General features: G+C 30.9%; 6 protein-coding genes across 13 annotated transcripts in view; 4 read left to right on the forward strand and 2 right to left on the reverse strand.

Annotated features, from left to right (window-relative positions):
- Positions 1–329: 329 nt before the first annotated feature.
- Positions 330–5,729, forward strand: LOC114872297 (tyrosine-protein phosphatase non-receptor type 4). 5 transcript variants are annotated; one of them, XM_029179372.2, is made up of 18 exons: positions 355–945; positions 1,085–1,516; positions 1,730–1,941; positions 2,027–2,155; positions 2,225–2,273; positions 2,355–2,522; positions 2,599–2,719; positions 2,797–2,884; positions 2,960–3,112; positions 3,190–3,422; positions 3,488–3,658; positions 3,731–3,908; positions 3,979–4,146; positions 4,208–4,383; positions 4,465–4,664; positions 4,730–5,073; positions 5,147–5,431; positions 5,507–5,729. In XM_029179372.2, exons 2-18 carry the CDS (start codon positions 1,486–1,488, stop codon positions 5,588–5,590), a joined length of 2,790 nt encoding a protein of 929 aa, XP_029035205.1. In that variant the 5' UTR covers positions 355–945; positions 1,085–1,485; the 3' UTR covers positions 5,591–5,729. The 5 variants fall into 5 exon arrangements, with proteins under 5 accessions (XP_046141590.1, XP_046141591.1, XP_046141592.1 ...); XM_046285634.1 differs by lacking the exon at positions 1,085–1,516 and having other exon boundaries at positions 330–448; XM_046285635.1 differs by lacking the exon at positions 1,085–1,516 and having other exon boundaries at positions 330–448; positions 2,225–2,267.
- Positions 5,730–7,934: 2,205 nt separating this feature from the next.
- LOC114872338 (calpain-7-like) lies at positions 7,935–11,666 on the reverse strand. The gene is made up of 13 exons (XM_029179427.2): positions 11,564–11,666; positions 11,160–11,448; positions 10,924–11,087; positions 10,637–10,847; positions 10,241–10,563; positions 10,033–10,165; positions 9,764–9,954; positions 9,468–9,695; positions 9,158–9,402; positions 8,882–9,090; positions 8,600–8,808; positions 8,302–8,534; positions 7,935–8,235 (listed from the first exon to the last, which is right to left on the reverse strand). The coding sequence occupies exons 2-13, from the start codon at positions 11,341–11,343 to the stop codon at positions 8,091–8,093; spliced, it is 2,475 nt and encodes an 824-aa protein (XP_029035260.1). The 5' UTR covers positions 11,344–11,448; positions 11,564–11,666; the 3' UTR covers positions 7,935–8,090.
- Positions 11,667–11,918: 252 nt separating this feature from the next.
- LOC114872339 (transcription initiation factor IIB) lies at positions 11,919–14,620 on the forward strand. Of its 2 annotated transcripts, XM_046285779.1 has the most exons (6): positions 12,193–12,209; positions 12,311–12,367; positions 12,482–12,592; positions 12,657–12,843; positions 12,921–13,391; positions 13,465–14,620. In XM_046285779.1, coding segments are annotated over exons 1-6 (990 nt in total). In that variant the 5' UTR covers positions 12,193–12,207; the 3' UTR covers positions 13,627–14,620. The 2 variants fall into 2 exon arrangements, with proteins under 2 accessions (XP_029035262.1, XP_046141735.1); XM_029179429.2 differs by lacking the exons at positions 12,193–12,209; positions 12,311–12,367 and adding an exon at positions 11,919–12,035.
- Positions 14,621–14,743: 123 nt separating this feature from the next.
- Positions 14,744–15,881, forward strand: LOC114872340 (exocyst complex component 4). 2 transcript variants are annotated; one of them, XM_029179432.2, is made up of 5 exons: positions 14,744–14,803; positions 15,041–15,110; positions 15,209–15,370; positions 15,451–15,620; positions 15,698–15,881. In XM_029179432.2, exons 2-5 carry the CDS (start codon positions 15,054–15,056, stop codon positions 15,783–15,785), a joined length of 477 nt encoding a protein of 158 aa, XP_029035265.1. In that variant the 5' UTR covers positions 14,744–14,803; positions 15,041–15,053; the 3' UTR covers positions 15,786–15,881. The 2 variants fall into 2 exon arrangements, with proteins under 2 accessions (XP_029035265.1, XP_029035264.1); XM_029179431.2 differs by having other exon boundaries at positions 14,781–15,110.
- A 67-nt stretch (positions 15,882–15,948) lies between these two features.
- LOC114872356 (probable cytosolic iron-sulfur protein assembly protein Ciao1) lies at positions 15,949–19,291 on the forward strand. Of its 2 annotated transcripts, XM_029179464.2 has the most exons (5): positions 15,950–16,173; positions 17,693–18,065; positions 18,132–18,246; positions 18,313–18,477; positions 18,542–19,291. In XM_029179464.2, exons 2-5 carry the CDS (start codon positions 17,703–17,705, stop codon positions 18,808–18,810), a joined length of 912 nt encoding a protein of 303 aa, XP_029035297.2. In that variant the 5' UTR covers positions 15,950–16,173; positions 17,693–17,702; the 3' UTR covers positions 18,811–19,291. The 2 variants fall into 2 exon arrangements, with proteins under 2 accessions (XP_029035296.1, XP_029035297.2); XM_029179463.2 differs by lacking the exons at positions 17,693–18,065; positions 18,132–18,246; positions 18,313–18,477; positions 18,542–19,291 and adding exons at positions 16,473–16,934; positions 17,002–17,615 and having other exon boundaries at positions 15,949–16,173.
- LOC114872359 (SPEG neighbor protein-like) overlaps positions 18,953–23,630 on the reverse strand; it is a 32,832-nt gene continuing 28,154 nt past the window's right edge. Inside the window, exons 6-7 of the mRNA XM_029179469.2 lie at positions 21,399–21,546; positions 18,953–21,230 (exon numbers count right to left, since the gene is read on the reverse strand). Of these exons, the coding sequence (XP_029035302.1) occupies positions 21,440–21,546 (107 nt within the window). The 3' untranslated portion in view covers positions 18,953–21,230; positions 21,399–21,439. The remainder of the gene's footprint in view (positions 21,231–21,398; positions 21,547–23,630) is intronic.

Below are 23,630 nucleotides of genomic sequence, written 5' to 3' on the forward strand. Positions count from 1 at the left end.
TTTAAGTTTCTTCAACTTTCTACACGTTCAACGCTGTTACCGAAACTGTTCGATTACCGTAATAAGAATTTCAAATTGTATCTGATATTTTAACAATTATAATCTACAAAACTAGCCCTTTCTTGTAAAATACAGCAATTATAATATGCACAATTTTCAAAATATTTCAACCTTAATTACCAGCAAGTTATTTGTAAAATATACCAAGTTAGGACGCGTAATTACGTTATGAACTGTTGCATTATATTATGTACAATCCATAAATAACGAACATCGTTACTATAGTATGTGGAAGAAAGTGAATTACAATATCTTAATTTCACTTATTCTATGGTTAATATAAATGCGCGCATACATGCATACAATGTAGTACATGCATGTAACACAGTGAAATTTTCTATCAGGGCGTCAAACAATTTTATTGCAAATAAAATTGTTAATCTTTATGGTACGATGCTGTTGAAAGAAATTATTTCAGAATAATATAGTCTACGAATACATACAATATTTACAATGGTTGTTGTAAAGTTGGAAGAGAACATTGAATGTAATTCATTGATATCATTGCTTGTCGTGCCGATTTATTAGCGTTACCTTATATGTTGCTGATCGAGTGAAAGAACTTATAGTTTTATAGAATTAAACTTGTTTTACTATTAACTGCGATAAAGTGATACGGTAACCAATGCTAACCAGTTTAATTGGGATTGCGTTTTTTCAAAGTTAACGCATCGATATGTGGCTGTAGAAAATAATGAGAAAAGCTTTAAAAAAGAAAAAATTCTCGATGAAATTACTTTATAACAAAGATTTATTTTTTCCCTGATGCTTTAATAAATATCATTTACGAAAGCACTAACAAGCGTTAACAGTTTTTCGCTTGTCAACTTATCAGGAACACCTGTGAAAACCTGTGTATTGGAGGTAGTGCAACGGATCATGAATGTAAGTGTTGATTTTACTATGCTTGTTTAATACAATTACACGTCGCATCCGCTTTGATGCGTATTAATTAATTATTTATTCTAATATTTGAAATATACGTATATACCCTGGTTAATATTGAAATTATTTATGTTTACAGTTCAAGATTTTTGCCTAAAAGATCTTTGGATATTTCCTGTATTAAATAATAACCATTTCATTTGTAACATACAAAACAAATATCCTAACACACAGTCCTGTAAAACTGTATCTGTGGTTGATTATTGTAAATGAACTTGAATTATAAATATTTTACTATTTTTATATTATAAATAACAAATAAATACAATTACAGTTTAATTAATTTTATAAAAAGAAATTTTTATTTTATATTTCATGCCCGAAAGGATTGATATGCAAAGCATTTAAATATATTTGGTAGTTAATGAGTTCATTTTGCTTCTTTTATGTAAACTATTTTCAGAATACCTCGTTCTATATTATTCTGGCACATAGTAGACATGAACTTGCTTATATAACTGACGTTAGATTGCTGACCTGATGAATTTATTTTCAATGACATCTTCTGAATGTAATTACACTATCAATAGTGATTTACAATTAATCAGACTATGTAACTGTAGGAGATTGATTTGTCCAGTTATTTATCAAAATAGACAGCATGGTTGATGACATAACCTTGCATCTAGTGTTATTTAAATTTCCTTTTCTATCGATATTACTTTTCTGTTATTATTTAACATAGTTTAAATAATATTTTGATCATTCTTTTGTAAACATTTAGGTGGTCAGCATAGCAGAGAGGCGGTGTCGGGAAGGTGGTTGACACGCCTTCAAATCTTTGAGATGATTGAAAGCGTATCTCGTAGAGCGTTGAGTGGCTCCAGTGGGAGCTACCACGTTCGTGGTGCTGAATTAGCAAGAAATCGTAGGCTAAAATCTTTATCAGCAACTGTTGTATTCCTTGATGATACTCAACACACATTTCAATTAGATGTAAGTCTATAAATTGTTACAAAGAAATAGAAAAAAGAATAAAATGTTTTCCTCTATTGTTTAGACACTATTTTAAATGTTTTAGAAAAGAGCAAAGGGTCAAGCACTATTGGATTTGGTATTTCAACACTTGGAACTTGTTGAGAAAGATTATTTTGGTTTGCAATATGCTGAAAATGGAGCTACAACCTGTACATATTCACCCGATGTAATGGTAAAATCTTGTACTAATTTTATTATGAAAATTTTTTCATTAAGTAATGCAATGATTTGAATGTTTTAGAGGTGGCTAGATCCTAGTAAGCCAGTTAAGAAGCAGATAAGAAGTAAGGGTAAAGATCCTATTTAGATTGCCTACTTGTATCTACAGAGACAAACCTCATGAGATAATGTAAAATAATTTATCATTTCAGGCGGACAATTTTATTTTAGAGTGAAGTTTTATGTATCTGACCCTAGTAAATTACAAGAAGAATATACTAGATATCAATTTTACTTACAAATACGAAGAGACATTCTTCAAGGAAAACTTCAGTTACCACCGAGTACAGCGTGTCTTATTGCCAGTTATACTGTTCAATGTAAGCATTGCACTACACTAACATTTATTTTGTTGTAAAATTTATTTACAATATTATAGTTTTTATGTGATTACAGCTGAGTTAGGCGATTATCATCCAGAAGAACATGGTCCAGGATATCTTTCGAGGTTACAGTTAATACCAGGACAGACTGAGGAAATGGAAAAAAAAATTTCTGAATTACATAAACTTCATAAGTAGGTTGAATTTGTACATATAACATTAATCGTTTATTTTTTATAAGAAATGTTACCTAATATTACATATTCTCTAGGGGTCAATTACCAGCAGATGCAGAATTCAATTTTTTAGATCATGCAAAGAGATTAGATATGTATGGGGTAGAATTACATAAAGCTAGAGTACGTATTTGTATTACCAATTTTTCTTCCAAGTATTTAACAGTTTCAATTTATTTTACTTTATTCTTTATCTAGGATTCAACGAATAAAGAAATACAATTAGGTGTAACATCTATAGGCTTAGTAGTATTTCAAAACGGAATAAAAATCAATGTATTTTCATGGTCAAAAATAGTTAAAATTTCGTTCAAACGGAAACAATTTTTTATTCAACTCAGAAGAGAACAGGTACTTCGAAATATTCTATTTTATAATTAAAAATATCGTTAGAGCTTTTTGCTAATGTATACAAAATTTCATTCTAGTCAGAAAATTACGATACATTACTTGGTTTTAACATGCAAACATATCGAAGTTCAAAAAATTTATGGAAAGCATGTGTCGAGCATCACACATTTTTTAGACTTCACAGTCCTAAAACGAGGCCAAGGCGTTTTCCACTTACCTTAAGTAGTAGATTTACTTATTCAGGGCGTACTGAATTCCAAACAGTTGAAGATGGAAAGCATAGAGCCAGGGTGGAAAGAACGTTTATTAGGTAATACTATAGAGTATCATATTATTTGTTATTCGTAATATAACATGACAATTTAATAAATTTAGATCTCCTAGCAAAAGATTAGTACATGGGGTAACATCAGCTTCGATTATTGAAGAAAAAGGAAAATTATCTATACCCCCTGGAAGACCTCCTAGGCCGTATGATAATAAAGTTCAATCTCTTGGTGCTCGTGAACCTCGTCAAGCCTGGGGTGAAGGGAATCCTAGTGACGAGTTAGTTGAAATCAATTTAAGCCATTTAAAAATGTAATCTTTTATCTTAAACTAATTTGTCTTGCTCCATAGTGAAGGCGGCTTTCTGTCTCTTCGAGAAGAAATAACAGGCTCGCATACCCAGGGAAATGCATTTTCACCTGTATTAGGATCTAGAGTTTTAAGTTATGTGGACGATGATACAACGGCCGAAAGAAATATTTATGATCTTCCTGATTATAGTGAACCTACAAGTTCACCTGCTCCCCAGGTACATATTTGATGTTCTTTAATTTCTGATTATTTTTACAATGAATAATGTCAAATGTGGTGATTTACAGATAGTGGAAGATGGATTAGTAACGATATCTTTAACGCCAGATGAACAGGGTCGATTTGGGTTTAACGTAAAAGGTGGTTTAGATCTTGACATGCCTATTTTAGTATCCAGAGTAGCGCCGAATACACCTGCCGATCGTTGTTATCCAAAATTAAATGAAGGAGATCAGGTTTGTATTATTGTTAGCATTTGAATTGCAACTTTTCAAACTATTTGTTATAAATAAACAGGTAGTATACATAAATGGGATCGATGTGAATGGATTGTTACACGAACATGTAGTGAATTTAATTCGTCAGTCTCGTGATTCGGGCTCAGGTGAATTGACATTAACAGTTAGGCCAAATGCTTTGTACAATGCTTTAGCGGGTACTGATGAAACGTCCGAAGAAGAACCTCCATATAGGTATTACATTTAGCTATAGATAATTAAAATATTAATTATCATACCAAATATTAATACCAATACCACCTTTGTTTAAACAAGATACGTTCCTGATGCACCTCACGCAGCTATTGGATCAGATGCATTAGCACAATCAATGTTACTCCTTGCTGATGGTCTAGCAAGTGGTGCCTTAATTGCGCAATACGAGCAGTTGTACAGAAAGAATCCTGAGCTTACATCTCTTGAATCCAAGAAGCCTGAAAATCAGAGCAAAAATCGTTACCGAGATATCTCACCATGTAAGAATAAAAAAGATTTAATGTATAAAGTTTTCTATAAATTCTTTGAATTAATATGTTTCCAGACGATGTTACTCGAGTGATACTCATGGGCTCTGCGAGCGGAGATTACATTAATGCTAACTATGTGAATATGGAAATACCAGGATCGGGTATTATCAATAGATACATTGCTACCCAAGGACCATTGTCTTCGACAGTAGCTGATTTTTGGCAGATGGTTTTAGAAGCAGGCAGCACTCTCGTTGTAATGCTTACAACTTTAGTTGATCGTGGCCGAGCAAAATGTCATCAGTATTGGCCTGCGCTCAACGAAACTCTAACACTGCGGAATCTTACGCTTACATCCACGGCTGAAAATGTTGAAGACACTTTTATATTTCGAGAATTCATACTTCGTGATATTAATGTAAATAAAATTAGAAACTATATTATGTTTTATTGCTGTACGATTGATGATTGATTGCCTATATATTTTATAGACTGGAGAGGAAAGAGACATAACGCATATGCAATACTGCAGCTGGCCAGATCATGGCGTTCCTAGCGATTGGCGACAATTTACGACGTTTACTGAAAGAGTACGGGCAGCTCGAACAGGAATGGTAGAACCTGCTGTTGTTCATTGTTCCGCTGGAATAGGTAGAACAGGTGTTTTAGTGTTAATGGAAACAGCACTGTGTCTTATCGAAGCAAATCAACCAGTATATCCACTAGACATTGTGCGATCTATGAGAGATCAAAGAGCAATGATGATACAAAATGCTGTAAGTTAAATTAAAGGAAAAAAATACGATTAAAATTATACTGTAAATAATAATAAAACAAATATTTGATTACAGAGTCAGTATAGATTCGTATGTGAAGCAGTTCACAAAGCTTACAGCGAAGGAATAGCTAAACCACTTCCAGAATTTAGCAGGTGAAAATAACACAAGGTTGAAAAGCATTGTATTTACCATTTTTCTTACATTTTGCTAAAAGCATCACATCATTAGAAAATAATTTTATACTCTGACAATAATATACATATATATTATTGATTAATAGAAAAGATATATACTATTTAAAATAGATATTTTCCGTCTAAAAATTTAATTAACAAGAAAAAAAAAATATAACTTTTCGCGCCTTTGAGTTTACCTATTTTAATTTATACAAGAACACTTGTAAATAATGAAATTTTGATGAAATAAGTTTACTAATTTATATTTAAGATAAAAATATAAATATCAAAGTATTATTTGAAGTAATTTACGTATTATGATTTTATTGTTATCATTATCATTGCTTACTTTGATTTTCACACATGAGATACAAAAGCAGAGGTACGGAAAGTTAAATTTCAAGAGATATTAATAACGTCCTTTTAGATTGTGAAAATCAATTCCTTCCATTAATATTATTCTATGAGATCCAATTTTTGCATTATTACTCATTGCAGAGTAATATCACCGTAAATATAATCATTTTGAAAACTTAATAAGGCATATTTAAATTTATAAATTTTAATTGGTATGTTAGCAAGATGTTTAGAAATATAAGAGGTGCCAATTTAAAACTAATGCCTTGAAAAAAACCAAAATGAAACGTTAAAAATATAAATTAGCACAAAACTAAAGGAGGCCGAATCTATAGTCAATCTATTAAAATAAGCTAAAGAATGTGATTAAACAAAACAATTTTCAGAACATTAAATATTTTGAAAACGTTTTTAAGATAATTATTATTCATAAACTCTGCTCTCTTTCAAACTGATCTAACAAATAATACATCTAACAATTCGTCCCTAGTTTAACTTGTAATTATAAATAACATTCTATTTGTAATAGTTGTAATTTCTAATATCGTTTATACAATGTACAGCTTAATCTTTATTCGAAACAATAGTGCATACTACTAAGATATCAAAATTTACGCTCATCTTATAGGAAGAATGCAAGTTTAAATATAAAGTAAAGAAAACTGTTTAAGGTGATATTATAATACAAAGGTATTTTACTATTAAATTAAATTCAAATTAATTTAAAACAAAATCAATATGAATTAATAATTTTAGTGAATTTAAAATAACAATGATTGTGTTTATAATTATAAATTATTGCATACATAGTAGCAACAGAATTATAATAATTAAACATTGATTAAATTTATAACGCATATCATAACATTAAGCAGAATAGTAAAAGTACAATTTAATTTAAATATTTTCTACATTAATAATATTTCTCTACGTTGACAATAGTGCCTTCTATATATACATCTAAATAATTACAACGCGAGAATACTGTTATACATATAACAATTTCACTCTATACAGTTTTCTTTACAATTTCATTTCCAATTAATACTATTCTGTTTATTCATTGTGTACATTTTTTGTATAATTGTCCATAATTTTTTTTATAATTTATCTGTCAGCAGTTCTGTAAATACATTTATGTTCTACTCAATTTCTGTTTTACAGTCCATGATTTCATATAAATTACACGATTATTTATTTATAGTTATCGTTAGGTTAACGAGAAATATTACAATTAACAATAATTATTAGTTTCTAATTATTTGTAAGCCACTATTGACAGATGTTAAAGAATTCCATAACTAATGAATATCAAAATACGAAATAGCATATTTAAAAATCAGAATATAAGTATTAATTACACAATACAATTGTTATTAAGTTATGACATCTTTAGGATATAAATTACTATACACATTTTTAACAAAATTGAAAATGTGTTAGCCAAAATTATAGTAAAAAAATTTGGAAAAAAACAGAATTAATATTGTAGAACATAGTTTCTATTAAGTAGATAAAAAAGAAATATAGTAATGCAATAATACTTACGATTAACACTATTTGATGCGTTTTCTTCACATTCACATACAGATGATTAAAAACACATTATTTTATCAAAACGACGTTCGTATTTTTCCGTACTGCGTACATACATACGAATAGTACAAAAAAATATTAATTAGCTGATAAAAAGATATTTAGAAAATTATACTCGTCGAAATTGAGCTGCATACGTGCCAAACATAATATCAAACAAATACTGAACATAAATAAAGTGCCACAAATCTTCATAATCCAGTCAGTAGTTGTCTAGTCTAATTTGTACTTTGAAAATATAATAAAAGCATTTTATAATACCTTATTTAATTATTTTTCCAATCTTCTTTAGTTCGCATATTAAAAAAAAAAAAAAAACATTTCACTGTTTATGATATTAACATACATTTTGGCATTGTAACATTTGTAAATAAGTTAGTATTAGCAACATTTATTTATAATTTTGTAACAGTAAATATAAACATTTTATAGCTCCTTTTTGTATATCACACTTGATGCGTATAAATGAATGACTATGTAATATGCATTTATATATAAAAAAGTAAATTATGTTATAATTAATGTTCTTACTGTAACCTTTGAAGCTGTAGTTTGCAAGATGATTTGCAAATTAAGAAAAAAGGTCCTTCTTGCCCAGGGATGTATGTTGATGGTGTAACATGATAAGTACCAGCAGGTACATCTTCTAATTCAAGATAAACAAAGCCCGACCTGTATAAGATTTAATTATTAATTCATTATTTACATAATTATGTATAATATATAATTAAATAATACCTGAATGGTCCTGAACTTTTCATTTTGAACGCGCTGGGTGCGTCAGGATCATTTAATACAACCGAAACAATATCAAAACCTATTTGATACTGTTTAGGACCTTTTAATATAATCAACAAATAATTATTATTGTTTGAACTTTCTAATACTAATTGGTAACGTGGATTGTTTTGATATGTTGGATGATTACTGCATCCACCAGCTGAAACACCTTTCCACTGGCCATCAGTGATCTAAAATAACAATTATTTTAATACAATATATTTTAAACGAATAAATAAGTAAAAAATAAATATACCTCTTTTTCGTATTTGTATAATTGCGGCATCTTTCGTAATGTAAATGGACATGTGCCGTAAGCGCGTAAAGTGTAATATATCGTATTCGTCTTTTCATACTGCGATATGACTAGAGTGTATCTAGAATCACTATTCGCATCTAGCTTTAGTTTACAGAGGTAGTGAGGACTATTTATTCGTACACCATCAATGTACGGTGGTGGATCATCTACATGATTCAATATTTAAAGTTACACTTACATTTAATATCAAAAATATTATAAACAAATTATTTTTCTTACGAGGATAATATACTCTTCTTCCATCATTTTTATACACTAATATTGTAATATATTCTTGGTTCTGTCGGAAATCTGCTATATCCGTAATATGTCTCGTTAAGAGAATCCATATGACCCCTGTTACATTATTTTGCACCTCTAAACTAAACTGAGGATTGTCACCTATATTGTATGCATCTTTTACCGGGCCTGTTCCTGCATTCCACATCCTATAACGAAAGATCTTTTTATAATATATCATAAAACTATAAGTGGAATGAGAAACATGTAACTTACTGGTGAATACAATAAGTGTAATGAAATAAACCTGGATTCCAGTTTAAGTAAAACACGTCGAAGAAGCGACATATGCTATCATAATCAATCCAGAATACTCCGTTATCAAATTGAGACGCAGAATCTGGATCATAATTTAATGCTTCTTTTAATTCGTTCGTCCAATGCATGGTATCAAGCTCTGAATAATTTCCTTTCCAACGTAAATGAGACCAAGGATTTTTCAGTTGTACCAATCTTTCTCCCTGTAATTATGTCTATGAATCTTATGTCTTTTACTATTTGTTTTAAATAAAAAATTACTGCTCACATTTATGTTTCTAACATTAAGAACAGCATATGCGTGAGTAGGTACAAGACCTGTTCTATCAGCGTCTAAATCAGATAGTTCTCCAGTAGCCACTGTCACTAGTACATCTCCTTTATGTAAACGTGATAATAAAACATTATACAAATTGTCTTTATTAAAATCTGGTTCACCTGGTCTTATAGCCCACCTCTCTGGTATCCATCCAGTTAGAGCATGTAAATCTATATTCTAAACAATATTTACTTGTTAGACAAATATCATTAATTTACCAAAATACTGTACAAAAATGGGCTTACACTATTTGAGCCAGGAAAATCATAACCACCCATTACTTTCATGTATGCTTTCTCCAGTAATGAGATCCACAGCTCTCCCTGATTGCTGGAGTAGGAACAAAGTAATTGGTTGTAACGACTTACAGGAAGTAAGTCATCTATTATAACTTTCCGCGGTATGCCATTAATGTGTAGTTTCACCATATATTTTCCTAATCATAAAATTCTAGCACATTAATTTTTTAAAGAAGAAAGTTTTATAATTTGTACAATAATACACAAATTCTTACCAAATGGATTATAAATTGGTTCTTTATTTCTATTTTTCGGATAAATAATAGACGTGATAAGTCTACGTCCAAATCTTTTTTCATATTGAGCACTAACAGCTAGTGAAGCAACCAAGGAGCAATCAGAAACAACCTAAAATTGAATATTAAATTAACAATTAAATCAAGAATTTTAACAACATAACAGTAATGACCATCTATTACTAACAGTTTGTTTTATACTATAGTAATCGACATGAGGACCTTTAAGCATTTTCGGATCAGAAAATAGCTCTTCCGGTCGGCACCATCTTGCAAAATCAGGTTTCTGTTTTGGTGCTAATTCTAACAAACCGTCTCTATCAGTAAATGGAATGGCATACTGAAATTTTTCTGTAAGATCAATACTCATAAAGGGTACGAATTCATGATCGTTGATATGAGAACTATGAAGTAAAACCCTTTTCTCTTCCTCTGTGTAATTACTACTACCGCCGCTTACTTTTAAATGCATACTGCTACCACGATGAAGCGGTGGTCGAGTTTGTTTCCCTAAAAATTATGATTAATTAAGAGGAAAGAAAAAAATTCTTAAAAAAAGATATACAATTGTTATTTGCATTACCAGAATTTAAAATAGGTCTTGTTGTTGGTAGCGATGGGATTTTATCTACATCTTCATCCAAACTTGTTTCTGGCACTGGTGGTAATTTAGAAAGTGTTTCAAAAATGTCAACATTCTCTTGTTTTTTCACACCCTTTAAAGATTCAGCTCTATCAAGAGCAAGTCTTACAAGAGCAGTTAATTTTCCTTTAGCTTCTGAATCAGTAGTTTTCTGTAGTTATAGTATTAATTAACCAATGTCTTTTACAAAACTGATTTTGTTAGCATTAAAAACTTGTTTTACATACTACACTAAGTCCAAATTCAGCAGCATCTGTATATAATTTTACAGCAATATCTTTCAAACCAGCTTCATCCGCATCTTGTGCTTGATTTATAAGAAATTTACATCTTTGCAACTCTGACTGATGTACAGACTGAGCTTTACAAGATTTCTGCTCTTCTTCGCTAACTATGAATGATTAATAATGTACACATTTTTATTTGCCTCTGTATAAAGTATAAATTTATATAAAATACTTACTAAGTTTCTTTATTACTGATAGTCTTTCCTGATATTCTGAAAGTTTCTGATCATACACAGGATCTTGCAACTCAGTAAGGTATTTCACAGCAATGTTATAATAATATAAAGCTTGTTTGTATTGATTGTTACTATCGAACTGTACTGCTTTTCTTGCTGCATTTTGTACATCTTCTAATGTCATTTTATAAGCTTTTTTAGTCACAAGTAAATAAAAATTTATTTTCTATTCAGTACTTGTACATATATATATATAGATCTATACTTTCATTGTTTGGTAAATTTCAATCTGCACAAAAATTCATAAGTTTTGTAAAATATAAAAGGGTTAGGTTCATATTTGTTCTAAAAACCAAGTAAAGAAATTCGTGACAAATGTGAAAGATTAAATTTCATTAACTTACATTTCTTATTTTTGTATATTAATAAAATTTGTCAAGTTCTATATATATTACTTATTGTAGGAAATCACTTGACAGATACAGTAAACATTACAGGTAAAAATATAATTTTCAGGGTGAGTAATACACTATGATTATGTTTATATGTATAGGCAGGTGCATTGATTGTTTTTTGTTCTTGTTTCCATTGATCAGATGTTCAAAGAACATTATGTTGCATTTCATGAAGCTAAAGTAGATTACAGTAAAGTATTAACAATTCTTTATTAACGTTTAGTGTATAATAATTAGTCCTAAATGTATGTGTAACATAAAATCAGTAATACATTTTGACTATTAGACCTTATGTCCACTGCATTTTCTATAGCTCAGTACACATGTTAATGCCTATGCATACAGATACGATAAAGTATCTGCATTGACTTACGCGGCAGAGTAGAAAAACACGAATCCAAAATATGGCAAGTTCGTCAAGGTAAATTTTGTGGAAGTTTTATCTAATATTTTTCAATTGATCTTAATAATGTATCTTGTAATATTTTGTTTTACAAATTGTTATTATCCGATAACAAATCCCAATAGTTTGTGCATAAATTGATGTCATAAACTGTGGTTATGAAATCTGACAGTAAAATTGTTTGTTATTAATGTATCCTTAATTAATTGTCTTTGAAACTATAATGTGATATTTATATACAGTTCATTTTCTTCAAATTCATTTTTTATAGTTTTTCTGCTTTAATAATAAAGGTGTATTGGACAAAGATTAAACACAAATTTTGTAGATAAAAATGTAAATGCAAAGAGGTACAAAAAGCAGTAGAATTTTTACAGTTATCAAGATAGTAGTAATGCAAATATTGATATGTATGTGTATGTATATATTGTATGACATACATATTCATAATTTGTTTTTTACAGACATGAAACAAACAAAGTTTGTTGTTATTCACATCCAGATGCACCACTTATCGAGGACTATCGGGCTGGTGATCAAATCTGTTCAGAGTGTGGATTAGTTGTTGGTGATAGGTAAATATAAAAGTTACATATCTTTGAATTAAAGCTAATCTAACTATAAAATATTTTCTATAAGAGTAATAGATGTTGGTTCAGAGTGGAGAACATTCAGTAATGAAAAAGCTGGTGTTGATCCATCGCGTGTTGGTGGACCAGAAAATCCACTTCTCAGTGGTTCAGATTTATCCACCATGATTGGCCCAGGAACTGGTGCAGCATCTTTTGATGCCTTTGGTGTATCAAAATATCAAAACAGACGTACAGTAAGTGTTGTTATATTATATGCAATATATTTTAATCATTTAAAATAATAAGGCTTAATAAACTATAATATTTTCAGATGAGCAGTTCAGACAGAGCATTGATTAATGCATTTCGTGAAATTAACGGAATGGCTGATCGCATTAATTTACCGAAAACCATTGTTGATAGAGCTAATAATTTGTTCAAACAAGTGCATGATGGAAAAAATCTAAAGGGACGTGCAAACGATGCTATTGCTTCTGCCTGTTTATATATTGCCTGCAGGCAGGAAGGTGTACCACGTACATTCAAAGAGATATGTGCAGTCAGTAAAATTAGTAAAAAAGAAATTGGAAGATGTTTTAAATTGATCTTGAAGGCACTGGAAACCAGTGTTGATCTTATCACTACAGGAGACTTTATGTCTAGATTTTGTTCTAATCTTGGTCTTCCTAATATGGTTCAAAGAGCTGCAACACATATTGCTAGAAAAGCGGTAGAAATTGATATTGTACCTGGAAGATCACCTATTTCAGTAGCAGCTGCTGCAATATACATGGCATCACAGGTATATAAAACGATTAAGAAAATTGTTATTCAAAGTATATATAATTCTTGTATACTGTATTGTTTTTCTTTAGGCTTCAGAAGACAAGAGATCCCAAAAAGAAATTGGTGATATTGCTGGTGTAGCAGATGTTACCATCAGACAGTCTTATAAATTAATGTATCCTCATGCAGGAAAATTGTTTCCAGAAGATTTCAAATTCGCGACACCGATCGATCAATTACCGCAAATGTAAAGTAAACATGGAGCCTTATGTTTCAATGTATATTTTATCATGTTGAAACAGTAGTTTATGTATCTGAAATAATTATTCATAAATAATTTAACCTTTATTTACAGTATACATTCCTAAATAATTTACAAAAAATTGGTATTATCTTATTTATTGCATAATGATTACACTTCTTATTTTCTTCTTTTATTACAACAGTAATAGCCTGATAACTTATATGGTGTGGATAATTAATTTATATTCGCCCCTAGAGTTGCAATGTTAATTTAGAGTTGCAATATTAAACAAAATTTGAATATTTTAAATATAAAGATGAAATATACGTTTTTATACAAATACAAATAATTTTATTTATGTAGAAATTATGTTTCAACATGTTAAAATTGGAAAAAAAAATTGGTACAATTCTAAACTTATTCATATAAGATATTTGATACCAAATATGCATTAAGTTTCAAGCTATGTGAAACTAAGCTGATAAGTGGAAACTATTTTATAGACTTGTTGACATTAATTTTGCTTGAAGTACTGTAGCACAATATTTTATATTTGAACACCTAGGAAAACAGTGAAGATTAAAAATAAAATTTGATACAAATTAACTTGAAAGTACCACACAGTACAAGTATATAATAAATTCTGTGATACTTCTATATGACTAAGTCAAATATTTGCAACTAATACATTCAACTAAATTCAGAAGACAATAGACTTTTTCATATTAAATAGTGTACATATACATTATTTTTCATTCAAAATTTGTATAAAATACTACACAAAAATGTTTCTGAAAATGAATTTTTAATAATGAAACATCACTATTTTACATATTATATGTTATTTTGTTACAATTTTATAAAATATTTGTAGCAATTCAATTATATCATGGAATTGATAACATTAAAAATGTCATTTCCTTTTCATCTTTATGTTTAATAATGAAAGTTTATTACTGTTTTTAATTGTGACCAATTTAAATGTACATACATTGCCACAGAAATTGTATGAAATTTAAATAGATATAATACATATCCTAAATTGTATATCAAATTTTATTCTAATAAAACAAATTGTTGCAATTAGTTAAATAAGCAGTCTGCTTTTATTGGCACCTTTAAATGTGTGGGTCTGTTAGCAGTCATGTTGCTTAATGTCACTTTCAAAACGTCAGTACGCGGGGGTGTGTATCTAATAAAAACAGTCTAATAGTTAACTTTCTCCGTTTAAATAATAATTATTTAGTACTTTTATAATAATTTTTCTAAAAGTATTCTAAAAATCGGATGTTTAAGTATCACAGATTTATGAAACTGTATATAAAATAACATAACCTATATATGTAACATTTAACAGTAAATAGAAAAATTATTATTATTATACAAAAAAAGAAAATTTGACTTTTCTGTTTTTACTCAAGAAAATAATAGAGAATGAACTCAGTGCCTCCTACTAAGCCTCCAAGAGGTATTAAACCAACTAAAGAAACTGTAAGTATAACTAATACATCTTTATTGCACTATTTCAACATTTTTCATTACAACAGCTAAAATTAGTTAGCTTCATTATTAATCAAATGTGTTTTTAGAGTGGTTTATTGATCTCTGTGATCCGTGCTTTGTCAGCAAGTGAAACTAATGAACAACGAGAGATAGAAAAAGCTAAACTTGAGAAAGAATATAAGAAGAGTGACCAAAGACTTGATGAACTAGTATCATTACATGATCAAGATCTTACAGAAGTTATGCAAGTAAATACATATTATTATATGATGTAAGATAATGATTTTGTATACAATATTAATAATATGTTTATTATTTTCAACTTCAGATATTTAGTGCTTTATCAGAAAAGGTAACTGCATCTAGAGAGAAAATTCATGCAGTTAAGGAAAATTTGAATGCCTGTAAACAATTACTAAGATGTAAAAGGGAAGAATTATTAAATTTATGGTTGGAGGGCATTGAACACAAACATGTGTTACATCTTTTGAAAGATGTGTAAGTAGTAAGAAATTCTTAATATAGTTATGTTCAAATACAATTACTAAATTTACTATATCCCTTTTAATTTTTAGGACACCTGATTCTTGTACAAGAATGTTACCTTTAACAGACACAGATTCATTATCAGTAGCCACATCATACAATGCAGCATCAGACTGATAATTATTAAGTTTATTCATAGATAGTTATAAACAAATTGTAATTTAATTATTTTTTATTTGTATATTATAAAAAATAAAATATAATAAATTTTGATTGTGGATATTGTTATTGTGGTGAATAATAATTTATTTCCACCTTCTAATGGTCAATAATAATCAAATTAAATCCTTTTGAAATGTTTTGAACAATTTATCTGGTCAGTTAGTAGTTCATGGTTATGTGACGCACGTGATATTTCATGGATATTTCACGAAGGATTTACAATCTGCTATCTGTGCATCTATTATATTATTATAATTATACGTAAAGCATATGCAGCCAACTGAGCTTGCTGACAATTCATTCTTTAATACTGTACAATTAAAAAGTCTTCAAAACGATTATCGTAAGTAATTATCGTAATATATTGGTCTAACACTGTCATCGTTTCGTAAAATATTCTTAACTTTCATATAACTCGCAAATTTTTATTGTTATGCTGTTTAAGATATCGTTAATATTATCAATACTTACGTAAAAATTGCAACATAATTATCAATTTATGTTTGCTTGTACATTTCATGATTTCGATCTTCATGTCAGGTACGGTGCGCAAACATTTCCCACTCGTATTTCCTCATTAACATCTGTAATATTTTTCATAAGTTCAGGGTAAACATAAAGAGAAAGCATTTATTATTGCAGGTAGAAATGGGTACATTGGAATTAAAACAAACTTTGAATGGACATAGGGGAAGAGTGTGGAATGTTTGCTGGCATCCTAAAGGTATACACCTTGCATCTTGCGGTGAAGATAAAACAATTATTATATGGGGACCGCAAGAGCCAAAATGGGCTATAAAAACTATTCTTACTGAGGGACATTCAAGAACTATAAGAGAAGTTGCATGGTCTCCTTGTGGGAATTACATAGCATCTGCTAGTTTTGATGCTACTACTGCTGTATGGGATAAAAAATCGGGTCAGTTTGAATGTAATGCAACATTAGAAGGGCATGAGAATGAAGTGAAAAGTGTTAGTTGGTCTACAAGTGGACAGTTGTTAGCTACTTGTAGCCGAGATAAATCTGTTTGGATATGGGAAGTAAATGATGATGAGTATGAGTGTGAAGCTGTAATTAGTGCTCATACTCAAGATGTGAAAAAGGTAAGTATATCATTTTTATGTTTCTGAAAAATAAGAATATGTTAAATACATGTTTGAATTGAAATAGGTAAGGTGGCATCCAACTGAGGAAATAGTAGCATCTGCTAGTTATGATAATACAGTAAAGATATTCAAGGAAGAAGCAGCAGCTAATGATTGGTCCTGCTTAGCAACATTATCATCTCATACTTCAACAGTTTGGAGTCTTTCATGGAACAAGGAGGGTAATAGAATAGCCACATGTAGCGATGATCAAACAGTGAAGATATGGCAAGAATTTAAGCCTGGTAATGAACAAGGAATTGCTACAGCAAACAATGAACCAGTTTGGAAGTGTGTGTGCACAATATCTGGTTATCATACAAGGACAATTTATGACATTGATTGGTGTAAAACAACTGATTTAATAGTGACTGCATGTGGTGATGACATTATTAGAATATTTAAAGAAGACAGTGATTCTGATTCTCTTCAACCTACCTTTACAATGGTTTGTTCAATGGACACTGCTCATACACAAGATGTGAATTGTGTGCAATGGAATCCTATTGTTCCTGGGCAACTTGCATCATGTAGTGATGATGGTTTAGTGAAAATCTGGTTTTATAACGAATAACACACTTATTATTGTTATGTAATTGTATTTTTTAATAATAAATATATTTAAAAGATAGAAATTGATTTTATTTCTTTTACTATCAAATAATTGAAATGATATTTCATACTTGAACTGTTTTACCTGTCTTCACTTGTTTTAGATTGCCCTAAATGTTTAGACATTTTACTGCATTGAAAAAAAGCTGTAGAATCTTTGTTTATGATACTAAACAGAAACACAGCAGTGTATCGTATGCAATGAGTGCCATGAAACCTGATGCTATGGGGATTCCTTTAACCCAGGTTGTAGAAACATTACACAAGTTTGCTGATCCATCGCTTGCAAACCCCTGGGACAATGTAGGGTTACTTATTGAACCTACAGAAACAAAACTAGTCTCTCACATTCTTCTAACAAATGATTTAACTGAAAGTGTCATGCAAGAGGCTTTAGATTTAAAAACAGATATGATTATTACCTATCATCCTTTGATATTTGCACCTATGAAATCTGTAACAACCAGATCATGGAAGGTAATCAATAATTAGTTATTATGTTCTTACTAAATTCATACATACTATCTAAATCATTTCTTTTAGGAGAAAATTGTTGCCAAATGTTTGGAAAATAGAATAGCTGTATATTCGCCGCATACCAGTTTTGACTCTGTTAAAGGCGGTGTAAATGATTGGCTAGCTTCAGCATTTGAAGATGGTAAGTTTCAAATAAAATTGTTAATTCTGAAAATTATGTTACAATCAATGGTGTTATGTCTGTCAGTACTTAAGAGCAGTAACCCAATAGAAGTAAATGTAAGCAATCCTGACTATGGTTGTGGAAGGATATGTATTCTAAAAAGCAAAATTTCTATCGAGGACGCTGTACAACGTGTAAAGGAACATACAGGCTTGAAATACGTTAGATTAGCTCGCGCTTGTCGCACAGGTATTCATTCAAATATTTACTTCCAAACTATTAATAGAGATTCAAATATAAAATGTTATTTCAGATGGTTTTATCAACACTATTGCACTTTGTGCTGGATCTGGAGCATCTGTTTTAAAAGGTGTATGTGCTGATCTATATCTTACTGGAGAGATGTTGCATCATGATATTCTTGATGCTACACACAATGGAATCAGTGTGATATTAACAAATCATTCCGATTCAGAACGTGGTTTTCTTACAAAATTTGCATTTACTTTAAACGATGTGTTGAACAAAGCTGTGAATGTGAGTGTATCTAAAAATGACGCGGATCCCTTGAAAACGGTTTAATTTAATTGGAAAAATAAAAAGGGCAGAGTCACGTCAACGTAAAATTGGTGATAAAATTATCTTTCGTTTTAAGGATAGACAATTTTTATTTCATCCCGATGAAGTTTTTAATCGGAGAGATATCAGGGAAGTAATCGTTACATAAAAGAATCATATATTGTAATATAACACAAATAATTTACAGCTACAACAGAAACTGTATTTCAGTTTGTGTATAACGCGCTTAAACTACTTTGCAATTAATCTTTAAACATATGTAACCATTATAGAATCAATTTCCCTTAATTCGATTATTGAAATATTTTTCATTTGCTTTACCATTCTTCCGTTTTTTTTTTCTTTTTCTCTTATATGCTCACATTCACACGAAAAATCACGCATGACGATTACTAAGAGAAACTTGATCTTTTTGTTAACAACGTGTACGTAATAGACGCTTATCGTTTGAAAACTTATCTAAATAAAATACAACAGTCGTTAATTCTGGTCCAATTATAGAATTAATTTCCCAATCTAAGTAGGTCCACTCATTCAACATTCTTCATTTCTCACCATGTTTATCTCTTTTTCAATTTGGCTTCCACTTAACAATAGATGAAAATTAGTTTGTTCGTGTAGCAGACTTTATGTAAAGACCTGTTACAGGTCAACGTAGATGAAATCTAACAATAAATGATCGTTCATTCTTGCTAAATATGTGTGTTGCACTTTCATGTGTACACCGATGACGAAATAAAATGCTTAATACACAATGAACACTTTATAAATTGCGATTCTACGTCACCAGAAACGGTGTGGAAGTATACCCTGAGCTGAGATGCCCAAAAACTGTGGACCGTATTTAGCCGTTTCAGAATATTGCAGAACAGACAACGTGAAACCTCAGACCGAATAGTATACGAAATTCATCATCATACACCGCTTCTAATCATAGATCCTTATAAAGTTTTTAGTTCAACGTTTTCCATACTGCGATAATTGATTACCGGTAGTATCGGTTACTAAATCAGGACTATGTTCTTATTAGAAATACTGTGTCATTATCAAGAAAATACCGGTTTAAGTACAATTTATCATTTCCTGGTTCAATGTTGCTGACTCTTAATAGCAATGTATCAGCAATTTTCTATGAGGTGCACAAATTACGGTAATTCGTATATGTATGACAAGTAATTTCATGCGGTTCCAATCTGAACATAGTCCAAGAATCGTTTAGAATCACTGTTAAAAGCCGCTAGTTCGTTCAGACATCAATACACTCGCCGGATAGAACCAAAAAGAAACAAATTGAGTAAAAAATCATTAACGATCTTTCTCTTTTTACGGCGCGAAACAGTTTTCTCCATTTGAAACTACAATTTGCCGAACGTATAGATTCAATTCGAAGATAATCCAGCTTTACTTCACGCTTCTAATCCAGATCCTCAATTTAACGTGGTCAAAGGTGATTCACGTTCCACCATTTTACAACTGAACACAAATTCCTGGCGATTCTTTGCCATTTGTTTCCAAGTATAACATAGTCTTTCTTCCTATATATATATATATATTATATGCATATGTATACCATATAGAGTTACGTATCGTATATTAACAGAACAATTAAAAATCTTAATCGCATTGTTTCAACAATAATTCGTACGTTTCCTTTGGCAAGTACAGCGTATTGTCTTGTGACCGTAACACAGCAAATAAAAAAATCGTACACCCTTTTCTCTCCCGATGTTAATCGGTTCGCTTGAACGAACTATATTACTACCACCGATAGCGTTTTTATGTTTCCTTTAGATACAGAGTATTCCAGAATACGAATAGAAGTGGCAGAGTTGTTAATGAATTACAATCTTATATTTATGAGGAAGTGGCTTCAGGTTTGCCATGATGAATACTTAGAAGGTTCTCAAGGGCTCCTGGTGTTCATACATATTTTAGTACAACCATCTCATTAAATATTACATTAGAATTATATTCTGTAATATCTATTTTTAACGTGTTTCCTTCATTCTATTAAAAATGCTGTTTTTATGGAGGGAGGCTCTAGGGTATTTCATTATTATAAAATGAAAAATCTACAGGAATGAATAGAGTATTATAGCTAATAGAAGATTTTCATTCTGGAACACTCTGTACATGAATTCTTTTTTATCTCAAGACAACAGACTACTTTTTTTTTTTAGATACATTCAGCACATAACTGTGCTCTAGAATGGTCCAAACTCTTACACCGATTTTTTCATTCAGTCATGGATCTTTTTTTCAACCAGAAACACGACAGAGATCACTTATCGTTCCATCAACAGGTATCATTTTCTTTTGAATAATGGTATTCGTATACTTTCACGATGACTGCCAGTCCTATGTTGATCAAGGTCCTTCTTGTCCTCCTTTGAGAAAGCAGCAACCAGCGATGTAAACGTAACCTGGAAATCATAAAAGGACTTGTGTATTTGATAAAGAAGCTTTCCATCGTGTTCAGTCGAAATCCCCAAATGGAACTGTCGGAGATTGGATTATTCTGGGAGGAAAAATCAAATTTTCACGCGTGAAACGGGTTTCCACGACGACTGTGCCAGTGGAATATGATTTACCAGGGAAACGGGCGTCTCCTGATCCCTGTGCTGGTTGCTTTTCAATAACGATGATTCAGGAAAGCCAGCAGAGTCGTTGAGATCATTACGAAGGGTAGATTCGCCAGTCTGAGTTGGCCACCGTGTTGCATTGCTGCTGGATGTTCCCCTGTCGAAAAATGATTAAAATTCAAATTGAATTCTCTTTTAGCATCCGTCGTCTTATTGGAATTGTTTCTTGGTTCTACGAGCTATGGCATACAGGGTGGTTTAAATATTGTGGAGGGAAATCATTGCCATTTTTCCTGGGGAAGCTTACAATACTTGATACTGTACTTTAAAGAATCTTACAATAAAACAATTCAATAAGTTTAAATAACGGATCAAAATGTTGTGAAAGAATCTCAAGTGAAGGAAATAAACAGCAATGTCGATTCAAATTCAATATTGAATTACAAAGAGCTAATAAATATTTCACGCAGCGAAAGAGATTACTCTCTATAGAAGCTTTTAATTTTTCATCTAAAGAAATTGTACTTTTTTTTTTTTCATTATCCAAGAACAAAGAAAGAATAGACGCATCCAATAAATTTCCTGCCTATTGTGCTTTATACAATCCCGTCGAGTTGAGAGTTATTCAGAGTGCTGAAAAACAAAGTTCAGTAAATTTAATTTGTACGATATCAATAGAGTGTTGATAAATATTAAATAAACGCTGTTAAAGTAGATCTCTTGTGAAAGCGATGAGCGAATAAAAATTACATTTTACCTTCAGGGAATTCATCAGACTGGCTATAGAGAATCTTTTTAAAAGGGAAACTTTAGTTTTTCTAACACTCGTGTGCTCGACGCGAAGCTAATTTCTGTCATCAGTATGTAAGTACATCGTAGCCGGAATTTAAAACTGCCTTCAATGCCCTCCTCCTACACTTGCTGGCTCCTTATGCTCGTCTGAAGAGTCTCCGTTACACTTTTAAGAAGAAAGCATATCAAAAGAGAGTAATCTTCATATCTCGAAAGCTTCTCCCCTATACAGATTCAAGTTTCTACCTTCGTACGATTGCCTGTAACTTATGTTAATGAAAAAATTTTTAAAACGAATAATATCTCTAAAAGAATCATAGTAATTATTAAAATTATGTTTTAGATTTCTATTTCTAATAATTCTAATGATTTTCTAATACTTCTACATTATATTTTTAAATAAAATCCCGCAATTTTAAGCATGATATTTTTCTTGAAAAGCGCTGGTAGATGGAAACAAGCCCGGAGGAGTGAAACTCTTGGACGTCGACCGCGTAACCACCCTGTATATCGATTTTATGATAAACTTCCTCTCTGTCAGGCCTTTAATCCAGAATTCTACTTTCTAACGTTATCCATCCGGACAGTGTACGGTTTCGCCAGAGTGTCTGGCAATAGCTGAGCTCAGCTACGTCCTCTCTGCACTCTGAGAAATCTCTTTAATTACTCTTCCAACTCGGTCGAATGGTTTTTTTTACTAAGACCGTTATCTTCTGCCAAGACCGATCGGATTCATTCGTTTTGTAAACGGGTCATAACCAACCAACGGAACACGACCAACCGTATTATGAAATACTGCTACCCCCGTTTCTTTTTCTCTCCACCCCCTCACCTGCTTTTCTTCCCCGATGGAAGAGGAGGAAAGCTTGGAGGAGTTTCGTAGCAGAGAAACAGGATTACTACAACGGAGCAGTTTTTAACGAGAATTCATTAACGGTCCAGTTAATGGAAATTCGTGGAATCGATCCACCCTTTGTCTCTTACGCTTCCACTGAAATTTTTTCTTTCATCTTTGACGTCACCAAGGTGTTCGCTGATCCGTATACTGATTGTAAAATATTACATCTCACGATACTTTTACTGTATTGATATTTTTCGTTCGTTGAATCATAAAAGGGCCCGACATGATTTCACAACATAAAAGTACACTTGAGAATGTAATACTCATGGTGCATCCGTGCCAGGATCGATGAAAATCAGTATGCAAACGTTTATTAATATTGTTAATACAAATTGACTGGTTCTTTGTTCGAACAAACAATGCATCGAGTGATTTGTGGCTTAATATTGTTCATTAGCGAATATCCAATTTCCAATCGGTCGTATTTCAAATTGATAAAGGAATTTCCGATTTGTTTTACCGTAATGGTTGTATAATATGAAAATTATTGATCCTATAATGAATATCCGGTTGAATAATTGTAAAAATTAGAATATGAATGACAGAGA

Source organism: Osmia bicornis, chromosome 5 (assembly GCF_907164935.1).
Source record: "Osmia bicornis bicornis chromosome 5, iOsmBic2.1, whole genome shotgun sequence".
In the NCBI taxonomy this organism is placed as follows: domain Eukaryota; kingdom Metazoa; phylum Arthropoda; class Insecta; order Hymenoptera; family Megachilidae; genus Osmia; species Osmia bicornis.

Bases quoted from the DNA above. Each gene is read 5' to 3' on its own strand.
- LOC114872297 (XM_046285634.1), top strand. From the start codon at position 331: ATGGTTAATATAAATGCGCGCATACATGCATACAATGTAGTACATGCA. The intron at 2,720-2,796 runs GTAGGTTGAATT...CATATTCTCTAG, and splicing joins GAATTACATAAACTTCATAA to GGGTCAATTACCAGCAGATG. The intron at 4,147-4,207 runs GTTTGTATTATT...ATAAATAAACAG, and splicing joins AATTAAATGAAGGAGATCAG to GTAGTATACATAAATGGGAT.
- LOC114872338 (XM_029179427.2), bottom strand. From the start codon at position 11,343: ATGACATTAGAAGATGTACAAAATGCAGCAAGAAAAGCAGTACAGTTC. The intron at 10,848-10,923 runs GTATGTAAAACA...CTATAACTACAG, and splicing joins CTGAATTTGGACTTAGTGTA to AAAACTACTGATTCAGAAGC. The intron at 9,955-10,032 runs GTAAGAATTTGT...TTTTATGATTAG, and splicing joins ACCAATTTATAATCCATTTG to GAAAATATATGGTGAAACTA.
- LOC114872339 (XM_046285779.1), top strand. The intron at 12,593-12,656 runs GTAAATATAAAA...ATTTTCTATAAG, and splicing joins GGATTAGTTGTTGGTGATAG to AGTAATAGATGTTGGTTCAG. The intron at 12,844-12,920 runs GTAAGTGTTGTT...TAATATTTTCAG, and splicing joins AATATCAAAACAGACGTACA to ATGAGCAGTTCAGACAGAGC.
- LOC114872340 (XM_029179432.2), top strand. From the start codon at position 15,054: ATGAACTCAGTGCCTCCTACTAAGCCTCCAAGAGGTATTAAACCAACT. The intron at 15,111-15,208 runs GTAAGTATAACT...ATGTGTTTTTAG, and splicing joins TTAAACCAACTAAAGAAACT to AGTGGTTTATTGATCTCTGT. The intron at 15,621-15,697 runs GTAAGTAGTAAG...TTTAATTTTTAG, and splicing joins TTACATCTTTTGAAAGATGT to GACACCTGATTCTTGTACAA.
- LOC114872356 (XM_029179463.2), top strand. From the start codon at position 16,479: ATGGGTACATTGGAATTAAAACAAACTTTGAATGGACATAGGGGAAGA. The intron at 16,935-17,001 runs GTAAGTATATCA...GAATTGAAATAG, and splicing joins ATACTCAAGATGTGAAAAAG to GTAAGGTGGCATCCAACTGA.